Source organism: Periplaneta americana, chromosome 12 (assembly GCF_040183065.1).
Source record: "Periplaneta americana isolate PAMFEO1 chromosome 12, P.americana_PAMFEO1_priV1, whole genome shotgun sequence".
Taxonomy (NCBI): Eukaryota; Metazoa; Arthropoda; class Insecta; order Blattodea; family Blattidae; genus Periplaneta; species Periplaneta americana.
Window position 1 is genome coordinate 156,102,432 of NC_091128.1, and position 24,215 is coordinate 156,126,646.

At 35.7% G+C, this 24,215-nt stretch overlaps 1 protein-coding gene across 1 annotated transcript in view; it reads left to right on the forward strand.

Annotated features, from left to right (window-relative positions):
- Positions 1 to 339: 339 nt before the first annotated feature.
- Positions 340 to 24,215, forward strand: part of LOC138709988 (cysteine-rich motor neuron 1 protein-like) — a 74,479-nt gene continuing 50,603 nt past the window's right edge. Inside the window, exon 1 of the mRNA XM_069840668.1 lies at positions 340 to 613. Coding sequence (XP_069696769.1) covers positions 340 to 613 — 274 coding nt within the window. The remainder of the gene's footprint in view (positions 614 to 24,215) is intronic.

The window sequence follows — 24,215 nt, forward strand, 5'->3', positions numbered from 1 at the left end:
TGAAAATACGATAAATTTAAATATATTTTTTTTTAATTTAAACACTACGAAGTTCTGATGCCTCAAACTTTGCACGAAGCATTGTCTCACAGTTGTCAACGGACAGTAAAAGTTTCATTGTATCTAAAAATTGCAAGGTCAATTTTCTCTATATTTCGGTCGATTTGAGATGGAATAGCCCATACTATCACCTCCTAAATTTTTGGATACTTTTTTTTAACGCCCTGTATAGAGATATATTGAGTGGATCTTTTTTATTTTGACGGATTCTGACGGATTTCCAGGTGTTAGACTGACGGGGATACAATTTATGTGTTGGCAACACTGTTTCCAGGCAGAATGGCTTATGCCTCTCGATTTGCTCTTGCAGACGGAATCTCCAGCTGCAACGGCACATCGGGCGAGTGCGAAGGGCTGCTGTCGGACGACGAAGCCCCATGCCCGCCCGACTCGGTGTCCAGCGACCCGAGTGTGCCCGGGAGCGCATGCGTGTGTGCGCCGGCGCGCTGCGTGCAGCCCGTCTGCCGCTTCGGCACGACCCGTCAGCTGCGGCGGACGGGCACCAATTCACCTGGCAACTGCTGCGACGTGTACGAGTGTGAGCAACCCAGAGGTAACACGACGCACGGTGCTAGCGTGTAGTTCCTTTTATACAAAGTGTGGACAGCGTTTCTAATGCTGCAGAGCCCTCCCTCCGCGACGAATAACAGCATACGTCGTTTACTGTTATAGTTGCCTCGTTTAATTATTAGGCAGCGGCATTCCTTTTAAGATTTGTAGGTCTTTATTGCATGCACCGATAATAAAATGAAAATGCGACGTTGTCACGTCTTGTTTGTTGCTGCTATATATTAATACTAGCCGTACCCGTGCGCTCCGCTGCACCCGTTAGAAATAAATATAAAGTAATTACATAATTAAAATAGGACATTTGATCCCGGAGACATTCGTGTTTGATAGAAGGATAAATCGTTTAATATGTTACTTAATTTAAATTGCATCCAAATAATTAAAATGCGATCATTTTGGTCCAGAGACACCCATTTGGTGCAATGGCAATTCCTTTAACCTGTTTCTTAATTTTTATTACATGCAACCATAGTTTAATGAACATTGACATAATTTAGATTTAATGTGTATATTTTATTTTACTTGTTATAGGTTTCCATTGAATTATTATAATAACTTAATTTTAACCCTTGTTTTCTACGTATTCAGTAAATGGCGCTTGGCCCACTATGGTTGTGAACCCTTCAAATAACTTAAATTATATTATATAATATTAAATTACATATTATATTATATTATATCAGAAGTTGCTGTAATAACATTATAGCATTATGTCCATCTAGAGAAACTACACTTTCCAATGGTGAAATAATAATTAATTATACAAATCGGTTAATTTAGCTTCCGATATTACTTCATACAAACACAGAAACATCCTCTGTAGGCTATCTTTCATAGCTTTCGATTGTTGCTGTCCAAGGCCCCTTATAGACGAAGTCATTTGTTTTTTAATTCATTACACGGCCTTAGATGGCAGTTATTTTAATTTAAAAACTCATTTATCTCATTAAATATCAGTCCTATCAACATTTTTCAAAGAACAAAACTTATCGCAAATTATTTTTAAAGAAACTTTTGTTATGTAACATTTTTCACAAAAAGCAATAATAAGCGAGATATTTCGATTTATTTAATTCAGGCCCCCTTATAACCCCCCTTTTAAATAGTGTATTTTGAATGCCATATAGCCTAAAATCTAAGTTACAACGAACTTAATTTATATTCCAATTTTCATCGAATTCGGTTCAGCCATTATCGCGTGAAAAGGTAACAAACAAACATACAGACAGACATACAAACAAAAATGTCAAAAAAGCGATTTTCGGTTTCAGGGTGGTTAATTATATATGTTAGTACCAATTATTTTTGGAAAATCGAAAATTACCAGAAAAATTTCGGCTACAGATTTATTATTAGTATAGATAACATGAATATGGGCTAGGCTTAATTGCTCAAAACATGAGTTAATTTGAAGATTATTTATATTATTTAGATTATTTATTTTAAATTAATTATTTAAAGAAATAATTAAGTGTTTCTCCATAAGGAAAACCGGAAAGTTTGACTTTTTGTGATAATTCTTTTATTGTTAAGGATTGGCCTTTATTGTAAGAACTAACTTATATATTTCACGGCGAATGTAATCACACGTAAAACCATCTACTTTATTAAATTTTGTGACTTTGTGTCCACGCTTTTTAGGTGTCTTAGGTCCCTTTTTTACAATTTTACTTACAGTATTTCTATTTAATTTAAGAATTTTAGATGTCTCCGAAATTTTTCCTTGACCTAAATTGTTTTTCAGAACATACGTGTGAGCATTGCACACAAACCTTTGACACTGCTTACATAATTTTGGTCTAGCTTTTGAATTTGAATTGTTATTTAACTGTGATTTATTATTATTATTATTATTATTATTATTATTATTATTATTATTATTATTATTATTATTACCATCGTCGTTATTGACGTTCATGGGTATCGGTTCCGACCAGTGGCGTAGCATGAAATTTTGAGCAGGGGAAGCTAACTCAAGTTGTCTTTCGTGTACATATGAGAAAACGTATTACAAAAATATAGTCTTAAAATAAATAGTAGTCAATGTCAAGTCAGCAGTCCGAAGATTGGTTGGAACCTCGTAAGTAACACCAATAAGACATGACCTCAAATGGTAAAATATGATTTCATGGTTTACACATATCTCTAACAAATAGACACGGTCATTTGTCTTTTAGATCGTACTTTTGTTCGTAAGCCAGTCTTGATAATAAAATTGTCCTAAAAATTCAAGTAAATTGGTGTCAGGAACTGTTATTTCGCTCATTATTTATTATATCAGCCACAATGCACACTAACACTTCAACTGAACACAACTCACGAAAGGGATAACTCGGAAACTTTCAATGTAAAAGCTAGCTTCTTCCGTGCCTTGCGAACAGGTTAGTTAGAAAATGATGGAAAATCTGCGGGGTGGGTTACACAGAAGAATGAGTGAAAGAAACCAGTCTGCTTGGAAGCTGGTGTGTGCAGTCTTCTTGTTTACTGCTGCATCACAAATCATCCTGAGCTGCCGCATCACAATATTTAACGCATAAATATAAACTCTATTAAAATTAATAAATAATTTTGTTCATAAACTGCAGGTTTATTATGAAATTATTATTAACTGGGGAAGCTGAGCTTTTTAGCTTACATTGACGCTACGCCACTGGTTCCGACACTTCACTCGCTTCCCACGGCCTCCACATTTTTATTATACACTGAACTGTAATATAATTAATTTTACTGTGAACTAGAACAAGACGCACTGCTAAAATTTGCAACTCTGGTTTATACACTCCGCGTGGAGTATTGGAGCGGCCTTCAAAAGACTTGACGACGACAATGGACAGCGACATAATTAAAATTATTGAAACTACAAAGCTTCCGTCCTCTTTGACACCGCTAGCCTACTAATTGAACGTGGCTACTTTACGAAATGGAACTGTGACAACATTCGTTGATTATTTAACTGCGTTTGTCGTCACATGGTCTTGCTGCAAACTTACTAATTACGAGGCGTGTTCTTAAAGTAAGTTCCAAAAGGGTATAGTAAGTAAACGGGAAGATATTTATATTCCCCAACTTCAATTACTTCTCAACATAATCTCCACCATTATTGAGGCATTTATCGAGTCGTGGCACAAGTCTTTCTATCCCCTCATTGTAGAATTCGCCCGCCTGCGATGCGAACCGCTCTCGCACTGCTGTTTTCACTTCATCGTCGCCATCAAAACGTTGACCACCGAGGAACTACTTGAGGTGCAGGAAGAGATGAAATCACTCGGAGCCAAATCCAGGCTGTAAGGGGAATGGTCAATTTATTCCCGGCCAAATTTCGAGATGAGATTTTGGGTGTCACAAGCTGTGTGTGGCCGAGCGTTGTCATAGCACAACTCCGTCGGTCAGTATCCCATGTCTCTTGTTCTGAATTGCGCGACGGAGCTTCTTCAAGGTCTGACAATAGGTTTCTCTATTAATGATTTCACCCCGAGGCAAGAATTCGATGAGTAGGACTCCTTTCCTGTCCCAAAAAACAGTGCACATGATCTTGCGTGTTGATATGGTTCGTTTGAATGTCTTTTTCCTTGGCGATGCAGTGTGCCTCCATTCCATGGAATGCTGCTTCGATTCGGGTGTCATGTGAGACACCGAAGTCTCGTCACCTGTCACGATATGGTCAAGAAACTCATCGCCTTGCTTGCTCACTGTAACGTGTGAGAAAGCTCAATGCACTGGAAGCTCGTTTGGTTTTGTGTTCTTCGGTGAGCATCTTGGGAACCCATCGTCAGCACAATTTTCGATATTGTAATCGATCTGTCTCAATTTTGTAGAGAACACTCCGCGACATTTGTGGAAAATTCAACGAAAGCGAAGAAATTGTGAATCTCTTGTCCTCATGAATTTTTTCAATGACAGCACGCACCAAATCGTCATTGATCAAAGATGGCCGATCGGTACGCTGCTCGTCATGCACATAGACGCAGCCCTCGTTGAACTTCCTAACCCATCTTCTGACCATTCCATCACTAATGGCATCATCTCCATACACCTCACAAAGTTGGCGATGAATGTCAGCTGGTTTGATGTTCCTCGCATTCAAGAAACGGATAACAGACCGCATCTCACAGTCGGTGGGGTGCTCGATCACTTTAAACATTTCAACTGATCACAACTAACCACACACACGGACTGAAGCTCTGAAACTGCATGCACAGCTTTCCTGAGGACTGAAGAAGAAAACACGCATGCGCAAAATGATTGCAGCGATACGACGGACGGAATTTACTTTAAGAACACGCCTCGTAGTTTAAATTGTTACACTGAAGTGGAAATGAGTGTTCCCTTATCGTCTAATATCTCAGAGAAAGAATTTTTATGCATTTTTTTATTTATACATTTTTTGGACTGCAGACCTGGAGCCCTGATCACATATAACAGATTGATCAGTCTAATGGACTTTCAAGATAACTTTAATCAATTTCACTATGCTGTCATCTAGCGACTGCAAAACAAGTCACATTATGACCCTGATGGATTTCCATGGAGTAGCCTAATAGCATAGTCTAGTATACACAGTCACGAAGGGAATATGCATCCATAGATAGTTGCTAACCACTAGGTTCGCTACTAACGCCTCATTACAATGGGAAATACACTGCTGAGAATAATTAGAGGAACACTTGTAATAAATTAAATAATTTAGTGTTTTTTGAAGCTGTGATGCTGAAAATTGGACAGATCTCAACCCTATTGAACACTTGTGGGGTCGGGATCTTCTGGGTAGGAAATTCAGGAACCGACATCAAGCTCCACAAACCCTGCAGGAACTTGGAGATGCTCTAAAGGAGGAATGGGAGAATATCCTCCAAGAGGAAATACGAAATACAGAATCTCATAGGGAGCATGCCACGAAGGTGCCAAGCTGTTATCGATTGTCGTGGAGGCCATACACGATACTAGACCTTTATAAAAGGGTGTTTAAGTTTGATAAGTAAGGACAAGATTCAATTTCTTAAATAGTGCAATGTTTTAAAAAGTTGTTTGTTGACATTATTCGTTTGTTTTTATTGACATGGAGATAAATGTGGCCATAAATAATCATAAATAATGTACTTTATTAATTTCATGTCTGTATCTTCATCCAAAGAGAAAATATTTAAATAATTCATAGTATTCCTCTAATTGTTTTGAGCAATGTAGTACCGGCACAGTCTATTGTTCCTAGTACCCTCAATAACTCAAGCTTCGTGACTGTATATACTAGACTGTGCTAATAGCTTGCAGCAGTACTTCCATCTAGCGGTCGTTATCAAATATTTATTTTCGACAGTGGAGATCCTGGTGGCTGTTCTCTTTTATATACTGTATTTCATAACATGGAAATGGCCAATCTGATATATAGGATATAACCGAATGACTTTTTCAAAAATTGAGGGGGATATAGAGGGTGATATGGTGAATATTGTTCACAAAGACACACACGACCACAAATAAGAATTGGACCATCTGCAGCATGCCTTGCCTGAACTTCTCCAGGACGTTCCCTTGCAATTGCGAGTTAAGGCCCATTCACAATGAAAATTAAACATAAACACAGACGTTTGCGCCCAGGCTACCAAATGGGATCATTCACAATAATTCACATTAGCATTGACATAAACATTATCGTAAGACGTTAACATGAAAGTTTGCAAACTTCAAACTTTCATGCTTATGCTTAACGTGATTTGCAAACAGAACACAATCGTGGAGCGCTGAAGTATACGACAGAATATGAGGAAATGGCGTCGTTGTTATGTTTCCATGGTTACCAAGTATGTTTGCGGTTATGTTTATGTTCCCATCGTGAATGATGGTATGACTTCTTGATTTTACCGTAACGTTTACATTCTTAAGTTAACGCTTACGTTATGTTTAATTTTCATTGTGAATGAGCCTTTAGTTGGTGGTACCAGCACGAAGGTGCTCCATCTTACTTTGATTGCCTGGCCCACGTATCTCACAGTATTTTCGGGCAGAGATAATTGGAAGAGGATGCCCTGTCCCTTGGCCTGCGTGCTCCCATGACCTCACCCCTTCTCACTTTTCCTTTGGGGGTACGTGAAGGCTATTGTGTACGTAACACCTATAAAAACAGTAAATAAGCTTACTAAGCGCATCTTTACAGTATTCGATACCGTAAGAGGGAAGCGTGTAATCTTCCAGAGATGGTTCGTCTTAGCATGGCATGTAACGAAGTTGGCGGTCGTTACTGAATATAATGTGAAAGCCAGTAAGCTCTTTGAACTATTCTGATGTTTTATTTAGCCTACCGAATGCGTAGAAAGTTCCCCATCACAAGAACAGGTGAAGCAACATCTCACAGTGCTGTAGATAGGCTACTCCAATTCTCATTTCCGGTCATAAGTTCCTTGGTGAAAAATATTAACCATATCACATCTATATTACTCCAAATTTTGAAAAGTCATTCAGTTACACTCATATACAGAGACATCATTTTATTTTTACTAATAATTCTAATATTAACCTGGCTATACCTTTGCTACCCCCTTCCACGACTGGAGTTCAATGATTCTGGGGTAAAATACAAACAAATCACTCTACTAGGTATAGGAGGGAAGAAAAGTAGCTCATCCATTTACGTACATTAGGAAATATCGCGATTTTGAGTTTGAAAATTTTCATTAAGTTTTTCTTTAATCAAAATACAGTACTGTATTAACAATGAGTGTTTTTACTCACGAACTGAGCTGTCCATTCGGACATATTTATTATGCAGAGCATATTATACTGTCTACAGCACATTAGCGTACAATTTAGAGAATGAAGTTAAATTGAAAAATAATCATAATATGGATATTTAAACACATTTTTGAAAATGGTGGCCGTTCATTTCGATACAGGCTTCAGTTCTTTTGTACATATTATCGCACTATAGACTATTGTACCTAATTCCAATTACTAGTTTCGTCCTTCGTACTAGTAACGCATGTGAAAATAATTCTGAATTTAATCTATAAAAGATTACCTGACGAACTGTAAATTCAATCTTCACTTCTGCCCGATCCGAAAAGATAAAATTACTTAGACATGCTATCTACTTTTCATCCAAGTAGTTACGTCGCAGGGTCGTAGAAAGGAAGGAGGTCCTTTCATTTAAGTTATTTTAAACAGTAAAGTTGTATAATATTACGTAGACGGCCAATTCCTAACAGAAATTAATGTTTTCAGGAAAGAGCTAAGACAGCCCAGCCATTAGATTTTACAGAGGAGCGAGCAGAAGTAGGTGGGGAAAATCGGGATGCGACGTAGGCAAACAGACGACAGTACATGTACGAAAATATGATTCAATATTGAAAACTCTTTCGTCACTGAAAAACGCGAATATATTTATGGAACGTACTATATTCACTAACTCAGTACTGTTTAATATCACCGTAAGGCACTTTGACTGCAAAAGCAGCCTTGGTTCTGTGTTGGAGGACGATTGGAAGTTTACTAGTAGAAGGGGTGGGAGTGAAGTACATTCAAAAACTCAGGTACAATAAAAATTGAAGTAAAAATAAAATGATGTCCCTGTATAATCAGGGCCTGAAGGTTCCAGATTCGATTTCCGGGTTCGGCTCTCGGGAATTTTTCTTGAAGAAAAGTTGTCTGTGTGTCTAGACTAGATTAACGCATGCAACGTATAAAGATGCTGTATTAGCCTATAACCTATAACATAATTCATACTCGCCCAAATGTAATGTTGCATCAAACCAGCTGCCATCTCATCAGCAGTGTTTTTCACACAAACACGCACATCACAAAGCATGATCTTCTTCTTCATCAATTCACGGTATAGACTGAGCCTGTTCCGGTCTCACATCTTCACATCTTTTCAAGGGTCTTCCTATCCTTTAGGCATGTACCTAATCTAACATTTGTTTTAGGATTCGCTTCTGTGTCATTCTATGTAAACGTGTTGTAGCCAGTTGTCTCTATATGTGTTTAGTCTTTCTGTTATAAGTTCTATTTGTAGTCCTGTTCTTATTATTTTATTTCTGATTCGGTCTGTTTTTGTACATCCCTTGGTAGTTCTAAGAAATATCTTACAAAGTTCTTTCTACATAGTAGTCCATGTTTCACTGCCATATAGCAGTATTGAGATTGCCATTGTCTTATACAGGGACATCATTTTATTTTACTTCAATTTTTATCGTACCTGAGTTTTTGAATGTACTTCGCTCCCACCCCCTCTACTAATGAAGTTCAACCGTCCTCCACACAGATCCAAGACCGCATATACAGTCATAGTAGCCTTACGGTCATAGTAAACAGTATGTTCCAAAAATATGTTCGCGTTTTCCAGTGACGAAAGAGCTTTCAATATTGAATCATTTTCGCACAGGTACTGTCGTCCATTTCCCTACGTCGTATCCCGGTTTCCCTCACCATCTTTTATTCGCCAGCTAGTGGCTGTGCTCTCTTTTCTGAGAACATTAATTTCTGTTAGGAATTGGACGTCTACGTAATATTATACGACTGTTTAAAATAACTTAAATAAAATAGCCTCGTTAAGTAATTAACTGTCACGTGATTTCCTCCCTTTCTACGACCCTACGACATAACCACTTGGACGAACAGTAGATAATCTGTCTGAGTAATTTTATCTTTTCGGATCGGGCAGAAGTGAATATTGAATTTACAGTACGTAAGGTACTCTTTTATAGAGTAGGTACAGAATTATTTCAACATGAGTTACTAGTACGAAGGACGAGAATGGGAATTGGGATTAGGTACAATAGTCTGTAATGCGATAATATGCACATTAGAACTGAAGCCTGTATCGAAATGAAAGGCCACAATTTTAAAAAATGTGTTTAAATATCCATATTATGATTATTTTTCAATTTAACTTCATTCTCTATAGGCTATTGTACGCTAATGTGCTGTACACAGTATAATATGCACTGCATAATGAATACGTCCACATGGACAGCTCAGTTCGTGAGTAAAAACACTCATTGTTAATACTGTACTGTATTTTGATTAAATAAAAACCTAATCGGAATTATCAAACCCAAAAGCGCGATATTTTCTAGTTTACGTAAATGGATGAACTACTTTTCTTCCCTCCTATACCTAGTGAATGATTTGTTTGTATATTACGCCAGTATCATCGAACTCCAGTCGTGGAAGGGGGTAGCAAACGGTGTTGATGCAGAGGTATAGCCAGGTTAATATTAAAAATGTTAGTAAAAATAAAATGATGTCCCTGTAGTATTTAAGCTGTGTATCTTGTCTCGTGTTTCCTTTTAGTGTTCTAGAGATTGTACCACATATATTCTGAAACTGCTGCAACTTGATATTAATATCATTATCTGGTTTATAGCTGATGTCACAGCCCAAATATTTGAAATGTGATACTTGCTCTTAGATATTTTGGTTATAATTGGGTATTTACAATGAAATGTCGTTACTTTTGTTTTTATAGTGGACGATTTCATGTTATAATTCATCCCCATTATATTCAATGTGTGCATTGCCTTTTGCAGTTTCTCTTCAGAGTAAAAAATTGAAACAGCGCCATCTGCAAATAGTAATATGTTCAAAGTGTTATGTCTTAAACTAATCCCTTTATCTACAACTTTTTTCCTTTCTCGTAGAATGTCGTCCAAATATATATTAAATAAAACTGGAAAGAGGCTGCGTTCCTGCTTAACACCCACATTTGTTTTTATTTCGTCTAGCTTCTTTTTCAATTTTCAATTTCTTTCCATGTAAAAGCTGTGTATTACTTGGATTAGATGTACAGGGAATCCTTTTTTAAACATATATTCCATAATATATGGCGATTGACTCGGTCAAATGCTTTATCATAATCTATGAATCCCAAATGGGTTTCTAGATTACATATATTCTTTTCTCCACAAGTTGTTTTAGTGTAAAGACATTCTTTATGCATGATCTTCCAGGTATGAACCCACATCGTTCTTCCAATAATATTAATTCTGATACTTTTGTTACCCGTGCAATACGGGCATATAAGCTGTGTTTAGGAGTTTAACTCCTGCGCACCTCGCAGTTATACAGGAACATCATTTTATTTTCACTTCAACTTGTATTGTACCTGAGTTTTTGAATGTACTTCACTCCCACCCAGGGGCGGCCCGTCCTTATGTGCTACAGTGCTACAGCACAATGATAATTTTTGCTCAAATAATGTATTTGCAATACCACCATAGTATTTGATCTGTCATTTGACAATTTCCCGTGGTTATGTTCACGACGCGTTATAGAGTGTTTAGTCTCCACTCTTCGCTCTTTGGTGCCTCAGGCGGTACGTTGTGCTACTCAGAACTCTACATGAAAATATAGACAACTAATGCGCATGTGCGAAGCTGAAATCACTGCTCTGATTGGCTATTTTTACGCGGGGAAGTGCTGTAGTCAGCTTCAGCACAACACAGCTTGGAGATTGCAAAAGTAAAGCATAACGAAAGAGTGCTTGTTTGTGGAAGAACTCGGAACTATGTACAATGTGTTTGGTAATTCAAGTGTCCAACTACTGCTGCCATCTACCTGGTTTTTGAGGTTCCTTCTGAATCAGTCAGTCCAGAAAATTGAAGCCAAGGAATTACGTGACAGTATAATTCAGGAAACTACTTATCGTTTCAGTCTTTAACCTACCTAGACGCAACAAAATTGTTAAACAGCAAATTTTTTGACAGTTTTTCGCATAATTATCCTGAACGCGAACTTGAAGTTGCTGTCAACACCTATACTGTACTGAACAAAAGAGTGTTAAAGACACAACTTGGAGTTCTGTATGGAAGACCCGACTTCCGAAATATAGATGGAGCTGTTCAATTGTTACAATACATAACATAGCCTCCAACAATTCACAGGATCCATTCTGTGAAGTAACGAAGTTGTTAAATATTTTGGTTACAACACCAATGACCACTGCTGAGCCAGAAAGATGTTTTTCTTTCTTTAAACGCATAAAAACGTTTTTATGTCCCAGGATCGCCTCACTGCTCTTGCAATACTGTCAATAGAAATGAGTATGATGTCCAAGATGGAAGGGTTTAACTCAAGGGTAATTGACAAGTTCTGCAGTAGGAAGGAACGTCGTATGGACTTCATATTTCGTCACTAGGCGAGTCTCAAATTAAGATAAATACATATAAGTGTATACAGTAGGCCGATATAGAGATTGTAGCACACTCATTAATTTGACCACCAGCCGCTACTGCTCCCACCCCTTCTACTAATAAATACATATAAGTGTATACAGTAGGCCGATATAGAGATTGTAGCACACTCATTAATTTGACCACCAGCCGCTACTGCTCCCACCCCTTCTACTAACGAAGTTCCAACAGTCCTCCACACAGAATCAAGGCCGCAGTACTGAGTTAGTGATTATAGTACATTTCAGAAATATGTTCGCGTTTTCCAGTGACGAAAACGTCCAATATTGAATCATATTTTCGCACAGGTACTGTCGTCCGTTTGCCTACGTCGCATCCCGATTTCCCCCACCTGCTTCTGCTCGCTCCACTGTAAACACTAGTGGCTGGGCTTTCTTAACTCTTTTCTGAAAACATTAATTTTTGTTAGGAATTAATTGCGCGTCTACGTATTATTATACAACTGTTTAAAATAACTTAAATAAAAGGTCCTCGTTAAGTAATTAACTGTCACATAATTCCCCCCTTTTCTACGATCCTGCGACATAACCACTTGGACGGACAGTAGATAGCATGTCTGAGTAATTTTATCTGTGCGGGTCGGGCAGAAGTGAAGATTGAATTTACAGTACGTAAGGTACTCTTTTATATAGTAGGTACAGAATTATATCAACCTGAGTTACTAAGTATGAAGGACGAAACTGGTAATTAGAATTAGATGCAATAGTTTATAGTGCGATAATATGCACAAAAGAACTGAAGCCTGTGTCGAAATGAACGGCCACCATTTTCAAAAATGTGTTTAAATATCCATATTATGATTATTTTTCATTTTAACTTCATTCTCTATATCGTACGCTAATGTGCTGTAGACAGTATAATATATATTGCATAATGAATACGTTCGCATGGATAACTCAGTTCGTGAGTAAAAACACTTATTGTTAATACTGTACTGTATTTTGATTAAACAAAACCTAATGCAAATTATCACACTCAAAATCGCGATATTTCCTACTTTACGTAAATGGATGAACTACTTTTCTTCCCTTCTGTACCTAGTACACTGATTTGTTTGTATTTTACGCCAGTATCATCGAACTCCAGTTGTGGAAGGGGGTAGCAAACGGTGTTTCCGGGCCTCAATCATTAATCCAAAGGTATAGCCAGGTTGATATTAAAAATGTTAGTAAAAATAAAATGATGTCCCTGTAGAAACCACTCACTATCTCTCGTGTAGTCCGGGTTTGTGTGAGGTGCCAGGCGTCGGTTCAGAAAAACCAAGGCTAAAGGTATGCATGATGCACCGCTACTCAGGATCGCTTGCGGTGCATTTTTAACGGTTTGTTCTTGGACGGTAGAGGATTGGCGCCTACGAAATACAAGACAGTCTTCCCTACTTCATATCGCAAAATCCATAATCCCTTCTTTTGGCCTGTAGCACAGTACAAGCCTTAGATTTGCGTCATTTCAATAAAGAGCGTGGAGAACACAAAACCTAATAATCAAACGAGGACTTGGATAATTGTGAACCTTAGAAGAAGCCAAGGAAGAGTAAATCAAATTATTGATCTTGTGTCGGGAAGAGGAAAGCTCCCGCCTTCAGCTTCGTGATACGAGGCCAGGGATAGCAGGACAAGGTCCAGCTGATCTCTCATCAAAACAGACCGACGTAAAAAGGGGACTCCATGTACGTAAGCTCTATACAAGAGCACATTTTTCAGTTGTAAATAAGACAGAATTTCAGTATACTAGAGATGGCATATTTTTCAACTAGTAAGACAAATTAAAGAAATACACATGACTAGAGTACGGATTTTTAGGTGGTTAAAATGTAATTTTAGGTGCCTAAAATAAGCTTAAAAGTGTAGGAAATAGTCTCTAAAGAATTGGAAATAGGCTCTAACAAAAAATAATGTTTTCTTTAAAAACATGTTTCAAATCATCGGGAATTCACTTTTAAAATTCAATAATTTTAAATGTTTATATACCGTTACCACCACTACTACTAGAACTACAAGAACAACAAAAAGTAGTTATAAACTAAACAATGAAATGTGAAAAATATTCTTAGACATAAATTCGGTACCGGTATACAAACAATACAAATACAATCGATTTTTACTAAGCCTTGTCCATTAATGTCCATAAGGGCTATTCCATCTCAAATCGACCGAAATATAGAGAAAATTGACCTTGCAATTTTTAAATATAATGAAACTTTTTCTGTCCGTTGACAACTGTGATACAATGCTTTGTGCAAAGTTTGAGGCATCAGAACTTCATAGTGTTTAAATTAAAAATATTTAAAATTATAGTATTTTCATCAAATTAGCCACTTTAAACTGTTGTGGCTCCGAAACCCTTTCACCCAATGATCAAAATCATGGTTTATTTTGATGCTGAGAAGTTAAAGTTTATATTGACATGTAGCTAAACAGTTTTTCTTACTTTTTATGGAAATGGAGAAATTTAGAATTTTTTTCATTAGGGAAGAGTCGGGTAGTATCGGACATCGGGTAATATCGGACAGTGAGATTCTTTCATCTACCACACGATGATAGTACCTGATTGACATGGTTACGTTTCTGTGATGTCGCATAGAGAAACGTAACCATGTCATTCAGGTACTACCATATCGTAGTAGATGAAAGTAACGCACTGTCCGATACTACCCGACTCTCCCCTAAGACGCCTTTGCCCACGAAAAAATATTTTTAAAATATATGGTTACATTCCGCATTGAAAGTACTAATAAACACATATTTTTTACTGGCGCACCGTTGATAAGAAAGTATTGAAAATATCAAATAAAGAAAATAAATAGTACGCGCGTGAACTAACCAGCTGACTGTGATGCGGGAGCTAGCCGAGACAAGCAAGGCCAGGAGACAAACACTTGATGTTTCGTCTAGTAGCGCATAGCTGGGCTAGCTTTATCACAGATTTTCATAAACACAGGAGTAAAATGATGCCCAACGCTCGCTTAGCTTCAGCTCTCGGCCACTACGTGCGGTACTGCACCGTTCAAGTCTAGGCGTGTGAAAGTAATTTATTTAATGCCCTTGAAACTTATTGCCGAGCCACTAAGCAAACAATGCCGAATCCCTCTTAATAATGCAAGGTTTTTTCTCAATATTTTTTACATTTTTACAAATTGGCAAAAAGCCTAAAAGTAAGTAAAATCAGATTATCTGTCTCTCTGTATACAATAAAAATAAGTATTACTTCTTATCATAACCTACTATATGTCAGCTTCAAAATGAGCTCCCGTTCAATGTTCTGCAGTAAATGGTTCCAGAGTTCTGAGCGCTGAAAGAGGCTTGTTTTTATAAAATACGCTAAATTTGTCGCTCAGTAGTACGAAAACCGTTTGACTTTCGATAGTATATTTTTGAAAATGCACTGTCCTCAGCACCTTGTATAAATAGGGAAAAAATTAGAGTATTAAAAAATGCGAGGTTTTTTACTGATCGATTTCATATGGAATAGCCCGTAAGTAGTTTCATAATAAATTACCAATACTTTTTCTAAATTATCAATGAAAAACAATGCCGTCTGTCACCCAACAAATTTGTATGCTTCACATCCACTGAAGTAACAGGAGCGTATTTCAATTTTGACTCTAGTTGGACAGGAATGTTACATTGTAAATCCGTGTTCTTCCCTGCTAGGATATCTGAAGCAGTACGCAGGTCCTTCAGCCCTACATTTATCTGCAGAATTTGCTCCAGTTTACTCCGTACTTTATTTCCAGCAGAATCAGGAACACTTTTGATCCTTTCTTGCATATCATGAAATATTTCCATTTGTTCATACAGTGGTTTTCCTGCTGCTTCCAGTGATGCAATAACGTTCACTAGGAAAGTGAAGTGTGACTTTAAAAATGCCAGGTCCCTCTGAATACCAGAATCTTCCATCAATTCCTTTGCAGAAACAATGCTTGCAGACTCGTCGTCTATGACTTGAAACAACTTTCACTTCACTAATGTGATCGTTGTAGTATTCTGCAGCATTCAACCTTGTTCCCCAGAGGTTAGGACTGGTTCTGGTGGTAGAGAGACATTGGGCAATTTCCCAAGGAAAATCTGAACCCTTGTTGGCACCTTGACGAAAACTTTTTTTACAGTAGAAATCAATTTATTTACATTTGGATATTGTAACCTGATATGCTCTGTGACACGATTAACACACACTGATACATTTTGGAATTTAAAATACAAATTTTTGAAATAAGAATGGGTGTTTTGACCTAATAGAGGTAAAACATACTTAATAGGTCAAAATAGGCTTTATCATCAAAATAGACATTTTTTAGGTGCTATTAAAATATCAATTTTGGGCATAGTTTCATATGAAACGTGTACTTGCAAGTTTCTATGAGCTCATCTTTTAAAGATTAAAGTAGGTTTTCACCTAAAATCCGAAGTATACACGTGACACATTTCTAGTTGTTAATTATGGAAACACAGAGAAGTATACAAGAAGTATAGCTCATTTCCCAGTTATTATTAGGACTATTACACTTTTACTACGTGACACTACTTTCGACTAATAAAACGGTACGAAAGGACGTCTTTCAACCAATCATGGCTGCTTATCGCACAATTTTATCGCGTCCCTATCATTTGTTTAATGTTACCGCGTCCCTAGCATTTGTTTATTTTTATCACTACCCTAGCATTTGTTTCTCTGTTTGCCAACATTTGAAACTGCACTGGTCTGGACGTCAAAAAACAGAAAATTACAAACCACTCCAGGCGATGCACAGCACTTTCAAATATGACTCGCATTGGCATTCAAGAACAAGAATTAATAAAGATCACTGGTCATATATGAAGAGCACCACTCGGAAATCCTGAATAAGTTGAGGGATACACCATGTTCATCAACGAGTTCACTTCTTTTACGCACACGTCCAATATAACATCAACTTAACCACCAACCACTAAAACATTCAAATTTGAAAATTGTACTTTCAATAATTGTTTCTTTTAAATTATTCATGTTTATTTTTTATTTCATCATCGTTAATTAAAACGTTTCTTGTTTATTTCATCATCCCTAATTAAAACTTTTCTAACACTTGTTTATATTATTTAGGTTATGTTTGCTATAGCTTCTGCTATATGATATTATGGATAGTCACGTGTCAGAGATTGTTTATACTAAGATTTATTGAATATCATCTGTCAAGTGACGTTGATTACTGGGATCCGGATCATTGAAGTGGAATGCAAATGTTTTAATAAAAATGAAACTGAATCAACAAAGCCTTCTTGACTAGTAACAGTCCACAGAGTTCAATGATGATTACATAGTTGGCACAACTGATACCGGTAACAAGAAAACATAATCATAAAACACTACTGCCATCTAGCGTAATGTTGAGACGGTAAAATAATAAATTTGAAGACAGTTTTATTTTCGTAAGCCAATTAATATTTTATTATATTGGAGTACTTTGTTACTTCTAATCTTTATATACTTTCTTCTAATCGTGTAATAGTCAATTAAATCCTACTCGAGTTTTGATTTTCTCTAGATAAATCCGCTCGTGTTCCACTTGCAGATTTATCGATAAAATCAAAACCTCTAGTGAGATTACTGTTGACTATTACACTTTTACTACGTCACACTACTTTTGACCAATAAAACGGTACGAAAGGACGTCTTTCAACCAATCATGGCTGCTTATCGCACAATTTTATCGCGTCCCTAGCATTTGTTTAATTTTATCGCGTCCCTAGCATTTGTTTATTTTTATCACTACCCTAGCATTTGTTTCTTTGTTTGCCAACATTTGAAACTGCATTGGTCTGGACGTCAAAAAACAGAAAATTACAAACCACTCCAGTCGATGCACAGCACTTTCAAATATGATTCGCATTGGCATTCAAGAACAAGAATGAATAAAGATCACTGTCATAGCTATGCATATTCTCTAAAACCCTATTTACTCTTAAAAATAAATGGAGAGCACTATTCGGAAATCCTGAATAAGTTAGGGATACACCATGTACATCAACGAGTTCACTTCTTTTACGCACACCAATATAACATCAACTGAACCACCAATCAGTAAAACATTCAAATTTGAAAATTGTACTTTCAATAATTGTTTCTTTTAAAATTATTCATGTTTATTTTTTATTTCATCATCTTTAATTAAAACGTTTCTTGTTTATTTCATCATCCCTAATTAAAACTTTTCTAACACTCGTTTATATTATTTAGGTTATGTTCGTTATAGCCTCTACTATATGATATTGTGGATAGTCACGTATCAGAGTTTGCTTAATACTAAGATTTATTGAAAATCATCTGTCAAGTGACGTTGATTACTGGGATCCGGATGATTGAAGTGGAATGCAAATGTTTTAACAAAAATGAAACTGAATCAACAAAGCCTTCTTGACCAGTAACCGTCCACAGAGTTCAACTGCCATCTGTTAGCGTAATATTTATAATGTTGAGATGATACGAATTTGAAGACAGTTTTGTATTTTCGTAAGTCAATTAATATTTTATTGTATTGGAGTACTTCGTTACTTCTAATCTTTATAATATGCTTTCTTCTTATCGTGTAATAGTAAATTAAATCCCACTCGAGTTTTGATTTTCTCTAGATAAATCTGCTCGTGTTCCACTCCCAGATTTATCGATAAAATCAAAACCTTTAGTGAGATTACTGTTGATAAAATTAGAGTACAAAAGAGAAGAAACATTTCTAGTCAATAAAGGAGTGTACAAGACAAGGCAAATTTTTAATAGTTACTTCAATATTTGAAATAATTTGAATAAATACATTTTATTGTAATATCTTCTCCAGTGCATCAAAGTCTCTTCCTAAACATGTGGGTGTATGCGGGGACTTGGATTCTTGTCACGGCAACAGATTATGTTGTATTATTTTTCTGCTTTCTTTAGACTGAAACGCATTCTGCTAAATCGGCGAAGCAATGTAGTTTAAAATCGAAGTTAAATGAATAAGTAAATAAATAAATAAATAAATAAGTAAATAATTAAATAAGTAAGTAAATAAGTAAATGAGTAAATAAGTAAGTAAATAAACAAATAAATAAATAAATAAGTAAATAAATAAATGAGTAAATAAATAAATAAGTAAATGAATATGTAAATAAATAAATAAGTAAATGAATAAGTAAATAAATAAATAAGTAAATAAATAAATAAATAAGTAAATAATTAAATAAGTAAATAAGTAAGTAAGTAAATGAGTAAATAAGTAAGTAAATAAACAAGTAAATAAATAAATAAATAAGTAAATGAATATGTAAATAAATAAATAAGTAAATGAATAAGTAAATAAATAACTAAATAATTAAGTAAATAAATAAATAAGTAAATAAGTAAGTAAATGAGTAAATAGGTAAATAAGTAAGTAAATAAACAAGTAAATAAATAAATAAGTAAATAAATAAATAAGTAAATGAATAAGTAAATAAATAAATAGATAAGTAAATAAGTAACTAAGTAAGTAAATAAATAAGTAAATAAATAAATAAATAAATAAATAAGTAACTAAGTAAGTAAATAAATAAATTTCAGTGAACCGTAAACATAATGAAAATGTTTGATTATGACACTATACGCGTAGGCCTAAATACAATGTACATGATTCCCCACAGATCCAGTTGATGAGCCACTCTCTTCCGTTCCTGCTGTTACACATAAACTATGATTTGTGTGGGAGTCGCAGTTTGGTATGCCGCGATTATCTCAACTTCTCAAGAGGCACTATTTTCAGACGTCCGTCTTGCCCTTAAGGAATGTAAAGTGACGACTACATCCTGTCTCTGGTACAAATAGTGATGGACAGTGAATTTGTATTTTGTACAATATTAATGGACTTTCGTCATGCTCTGCACATTCCACGATTATTACGCAAGTGGGTTTTAGACCTTAAGTCATTAGAAAATTATGACGATATCTTTCACGCATAACTTGGTAACACATCATACAAATAATTTACAATTTTTTCTCTCTCTTTTAATGCACGGGAAAACTTCTTAATAACCCTGGCTGAGTTGTGAACAACGGAAGAAAGTAATTTTATTTTTCTTCATTGGTCTTCTCTGGCTATAATATTTAGAAAAAGTCTGAACACATTTCAAAATATTATTTTAATTGAAATATTACTTGCGAATTATTTTATCCTCGAGTAGATTATTTTAAATAAACAATTATAGTTAAAACTTTAACTCGAATTTTCTGAAATTTTCATTTTTTTTTCAAAAACTGTTTTGAGCACAGAAATCAAACTTTGGTAAGTTACAACATGCTAACTCAAAACATGCTGGTTGATTTCTTAAAAAAAAATTGTATAGTTTAGGAGATGGGTTAAATAGGCCTAATAATAAAATTTCCATAGGGCTTTTCTGAAAGCAAAAGTAATTTAACCTAATCCTTTATTTTAAGAATTTAAACACAGCGAAAATTCAGTTCCGCAAGATTTTTATTCCTATTAGGAATGATTTCAAAAAATTTCAGCAAATTTTAATTAGTGAATTATCCCAAGGTACTGGTATTGAAATGTATAGTGAAATAATGTACACTATTTGTGAGTAAAAAAAAAAACAGAAAAAAAAATACACAGCATTCATAGTACTCGTAATATTGAAGGGTTTCAAACCAGACAAGACTAGTCCACTTGAAATGGTTTTGGAGATATTCAAGGTTCAAGTTCAGCTGTGAATGATTAACTCCATATGGTGCCAAACTTAATCTCACAATAATTGTAGCCTTCATCAGTTAAGGAGACAGTTATTCATGCTGACCACAAGATAGATTAAGAGAAGAAGTTGTGATTAAGATAAACTTAATTTCTGTGATGTCGTGTGGTAGTCACCTCTGGCTTGAAAGCATTCTATTAATAATGTCCCTGTAAAATTTCATGAATGTATGTTGAACTTTGAAAGTTGTGGAAGATTTAGTGTAAAAGTGCAGTTTTATCTACATTGCCCTTAAGATAGGCTGAGCAGGTTTTTTTTTTATGGTCCAGCAGGGGACATCGGAAATTTCAAGAAAAACCCCAAACTCTTACCTAGTCACTTTCCATTGAAATGTTAAAGAAAATACATGCGACAGTAGATACAATGATAGAACTTTGCACATTAAATTTATAGAGTATCTTAACGGTTTGAATTAAATGCATAAACACACGTAACTCCTGTATATAGATAACTATCAGTGGCGTAGCATGAAATTTTGAGCAGGGGACGCTAACTCAAGTTGTCTTTCATGCAATATGAGAAAACGTATTACAAAAATACAGTCTTAAAATAAATAGTAGTCAATTTGAAGTCAGCAGTCGAAGATTGGTTGGAACATTGTAAGTAACACCAATAAGGCATGACCTCAAATGATACGTAGTAAAATATGATTTCACGGTTTACACATATCTCTTAACAAATAGACACGTATACGTATAACATTAGCTCACTCCCTGTCATACTTAGAGAAATCACAATATTAGTATCATTACGTAAGTATGCGTCTGTCTTTTGGTTGTGTCCTTCATTGACAGCAAGGGAGTCGGTCATTTCTTTCTTAAATGACATTTTGTTCGTAAGTCAGTCTTGATAACACAATTGTCCTAAAAAAATTCAAGTAAATTAGTGTCAGGAACTGTTATTTCGCTCATTTTTTATTATATCAGCCACAATGCACACTAACACTTCAACTGAACACAACTGACGAAAAGGGATAACTTGGAAACTACTTATTTTCAATGTTAAAGCTAGCTTCTTGCGATCCTTGCGACTAGAGTAGTTTAGTTAGAAAGGGATGGAAAATCTGCGGGGTGGATTACACAGAAGAAACCAGTCTGCTTGGAAGCTGGTGTGTGCAGGCTTCTTGTTTACTGCTGCATCACAAATCATCCTGAGCTGCCGCATCACAATATTTAACGCGTAAATATAAATTTTATTAAAATTAATAAATAATTTTGTCCATAAACTGTAGGTTTATTATGAAATTATTATTAAATGGGGAAGCTAAGCTTTTTAGCTTACATTGACGCTACGCCACTGATAACTATAGCTACTAAGAATTCAATTTCAGTACTGATGCATGCATGGAAGTCTTCCACATAATAGGCATATTGTACACATTGAATTCTAACACACATTTTACAAGTACTTGTCTGAAGAATGTATCTTTTTAAGGATCTGTTCATTTCTATCCAGCTTCATACTAAGTTCTTCAAATGAGGAGGAATGAAAGTCTTTTTTCACCTGTAGGCCTAACAAAGCTTTAACTGTTTCTTCTGACTTTTTATCAGTCCAGATTGAGTTCACTGTGGAGAAAAGTCTTTCAACTGGTGAATTACTGACTGGAAGACACATGATTAATGACACTATTTTGAGAAGATTTTCAAACGGAATGAATTTTTTCTTTAAATATTGAAAAATATCATGACGTGAATATGTTAGGAGAAAATCCACAAACGATTAGGGAAAACACGGGAATTTTACTGGAAGCAAGTAAGGAGATAGGTTTGGAAGTAAATACCGAAAAGACAAAGTATAATATGATTATATCTCGTGACGGGAATATTGTGCGAAATGGAAATATAAAAATTGGAAATTTATCCTTTGAAGAGGTGGAAAAATTCAAATATCTTCGAGCAACAGTAACAAATATAAATGATACTTGGGGGGAAATTAAACACAGAATAAATATGGGAAATGCCTGTTATTATTCGGTTGAGAAGCTTTTATCATCCAGTCTGCTGTCAAAAAACTGAAAGTTAGAATTTATAAAACAGTTATATTACCGGTTGTTCTTTATGGTTGTGAAACTTGGACTCTCACTTTGAGAGAGGAACATAGGTTAATGGTGTTTGAGAATAAGGAAAATATTTGGGGCTAAGAGGGATGAAGTTACAGGAGAATGGAGAAAGTTACACAACACAGAACTGCACGCATTGTATTCTTCCCCTGACATAATTAGGAACATTAAATCCAGACGTTTGAGATGGGCAGGGCATGTTGCACGTATGGACGAATCCAGAAATGCATATAGAGTGTTAGTTGGGAGGCCGGGGGAAAAAAACCTTTAGGGAGGCCGAGACGTAGATGGGAAGATAATATTAAAATGGATTTGAGGGGGGTGGGATATAATGATAGAGAATAGATTAATCTTGCTCAGGATAGGGACCATTGGCGGGCTTATGTGAGGGCGGCAATGAACCTCCGGGTTCCTTAAAAGCCAGTAAGTAAGTAAGTGTCATACCACTTTTCACCTGTTTGTTTGTCACAAAATTTCTCATTTTTGAAGTACTTACAAATGGACGCTGCGGCAGTTCTAATGCTTCCACGCAACACAATTGCTGAGATGACCAAAAATAAAAATGTTATCTTCTTCTCAAAGAGTTCAGAATATCTCATACTGTGCTCGCTGGTTCTTCTGTCTGATACTGAGAAGTGTTCAGAAATGTGCATGAATTGCAGCAGTTCCATCACGATCCTTAAATATTTATGTATAAAATTTTATTGAAAGAAAATCAAAGCTTCTGGGGACAAAATTAAATTCCGGGGACAGTTGCTCCCCGGGGACAGCAACTCAAAACCGGGGATTGTTCCCGGAAATCGGGGATGTCTGGTCAGCCTACTTTAAGAACCATGTTGAAAAACTTAATTTTTTCTCATAAATTCAGATGGCATTTTAGTGTTCAAATAAATATACACAACATAGAACAAACATTACTTACTCAACAACGAACACAACAAATATGCAGACAACATAATATACTGGCACAGATACGTAGACGACATACTCATACTGTACAAAGGAAACAAACGACAAATACACAAACTACACCAACACATAAACAAAATATACCCAAAACTCCAATACACACTGGAACTCAAAAACAATAACTCCATAAATTTCCTAGACATTACCATAACAAAAGTTGACAACAAACACACCTTCAAAATATACAGAAAACCAACCACCACCACCACACACATACTAAACACATCTAATCACCCCACACAACACAAACATGCTGCATTCAGGACAATGGTACACAGATTACTCAACATACCCATGAGCCAGCAACACTACAATGAAGAAGTGAACACAATCAAATACATAGCACAAGAATATGGTTACAACCCAAACCTAATAGACAACATCATAAGGAAGACAAAACAAAAACTCAAGAAACACAAAAGCACACAAAACACAACACAAACACAAGAAATACATCACACTAACATACGAAAACAAAAACACACACAAGATCGCATCCTTATTCAGAAAACAGAAATACAACATAGCATACAGAACAGAAAACACACTACAAAGACATCTCAACACACAAACAACACAAACAAATAAATACAACCACACAGGCGTATATAAACTCACATGCAATAGTTGCGACAGTTT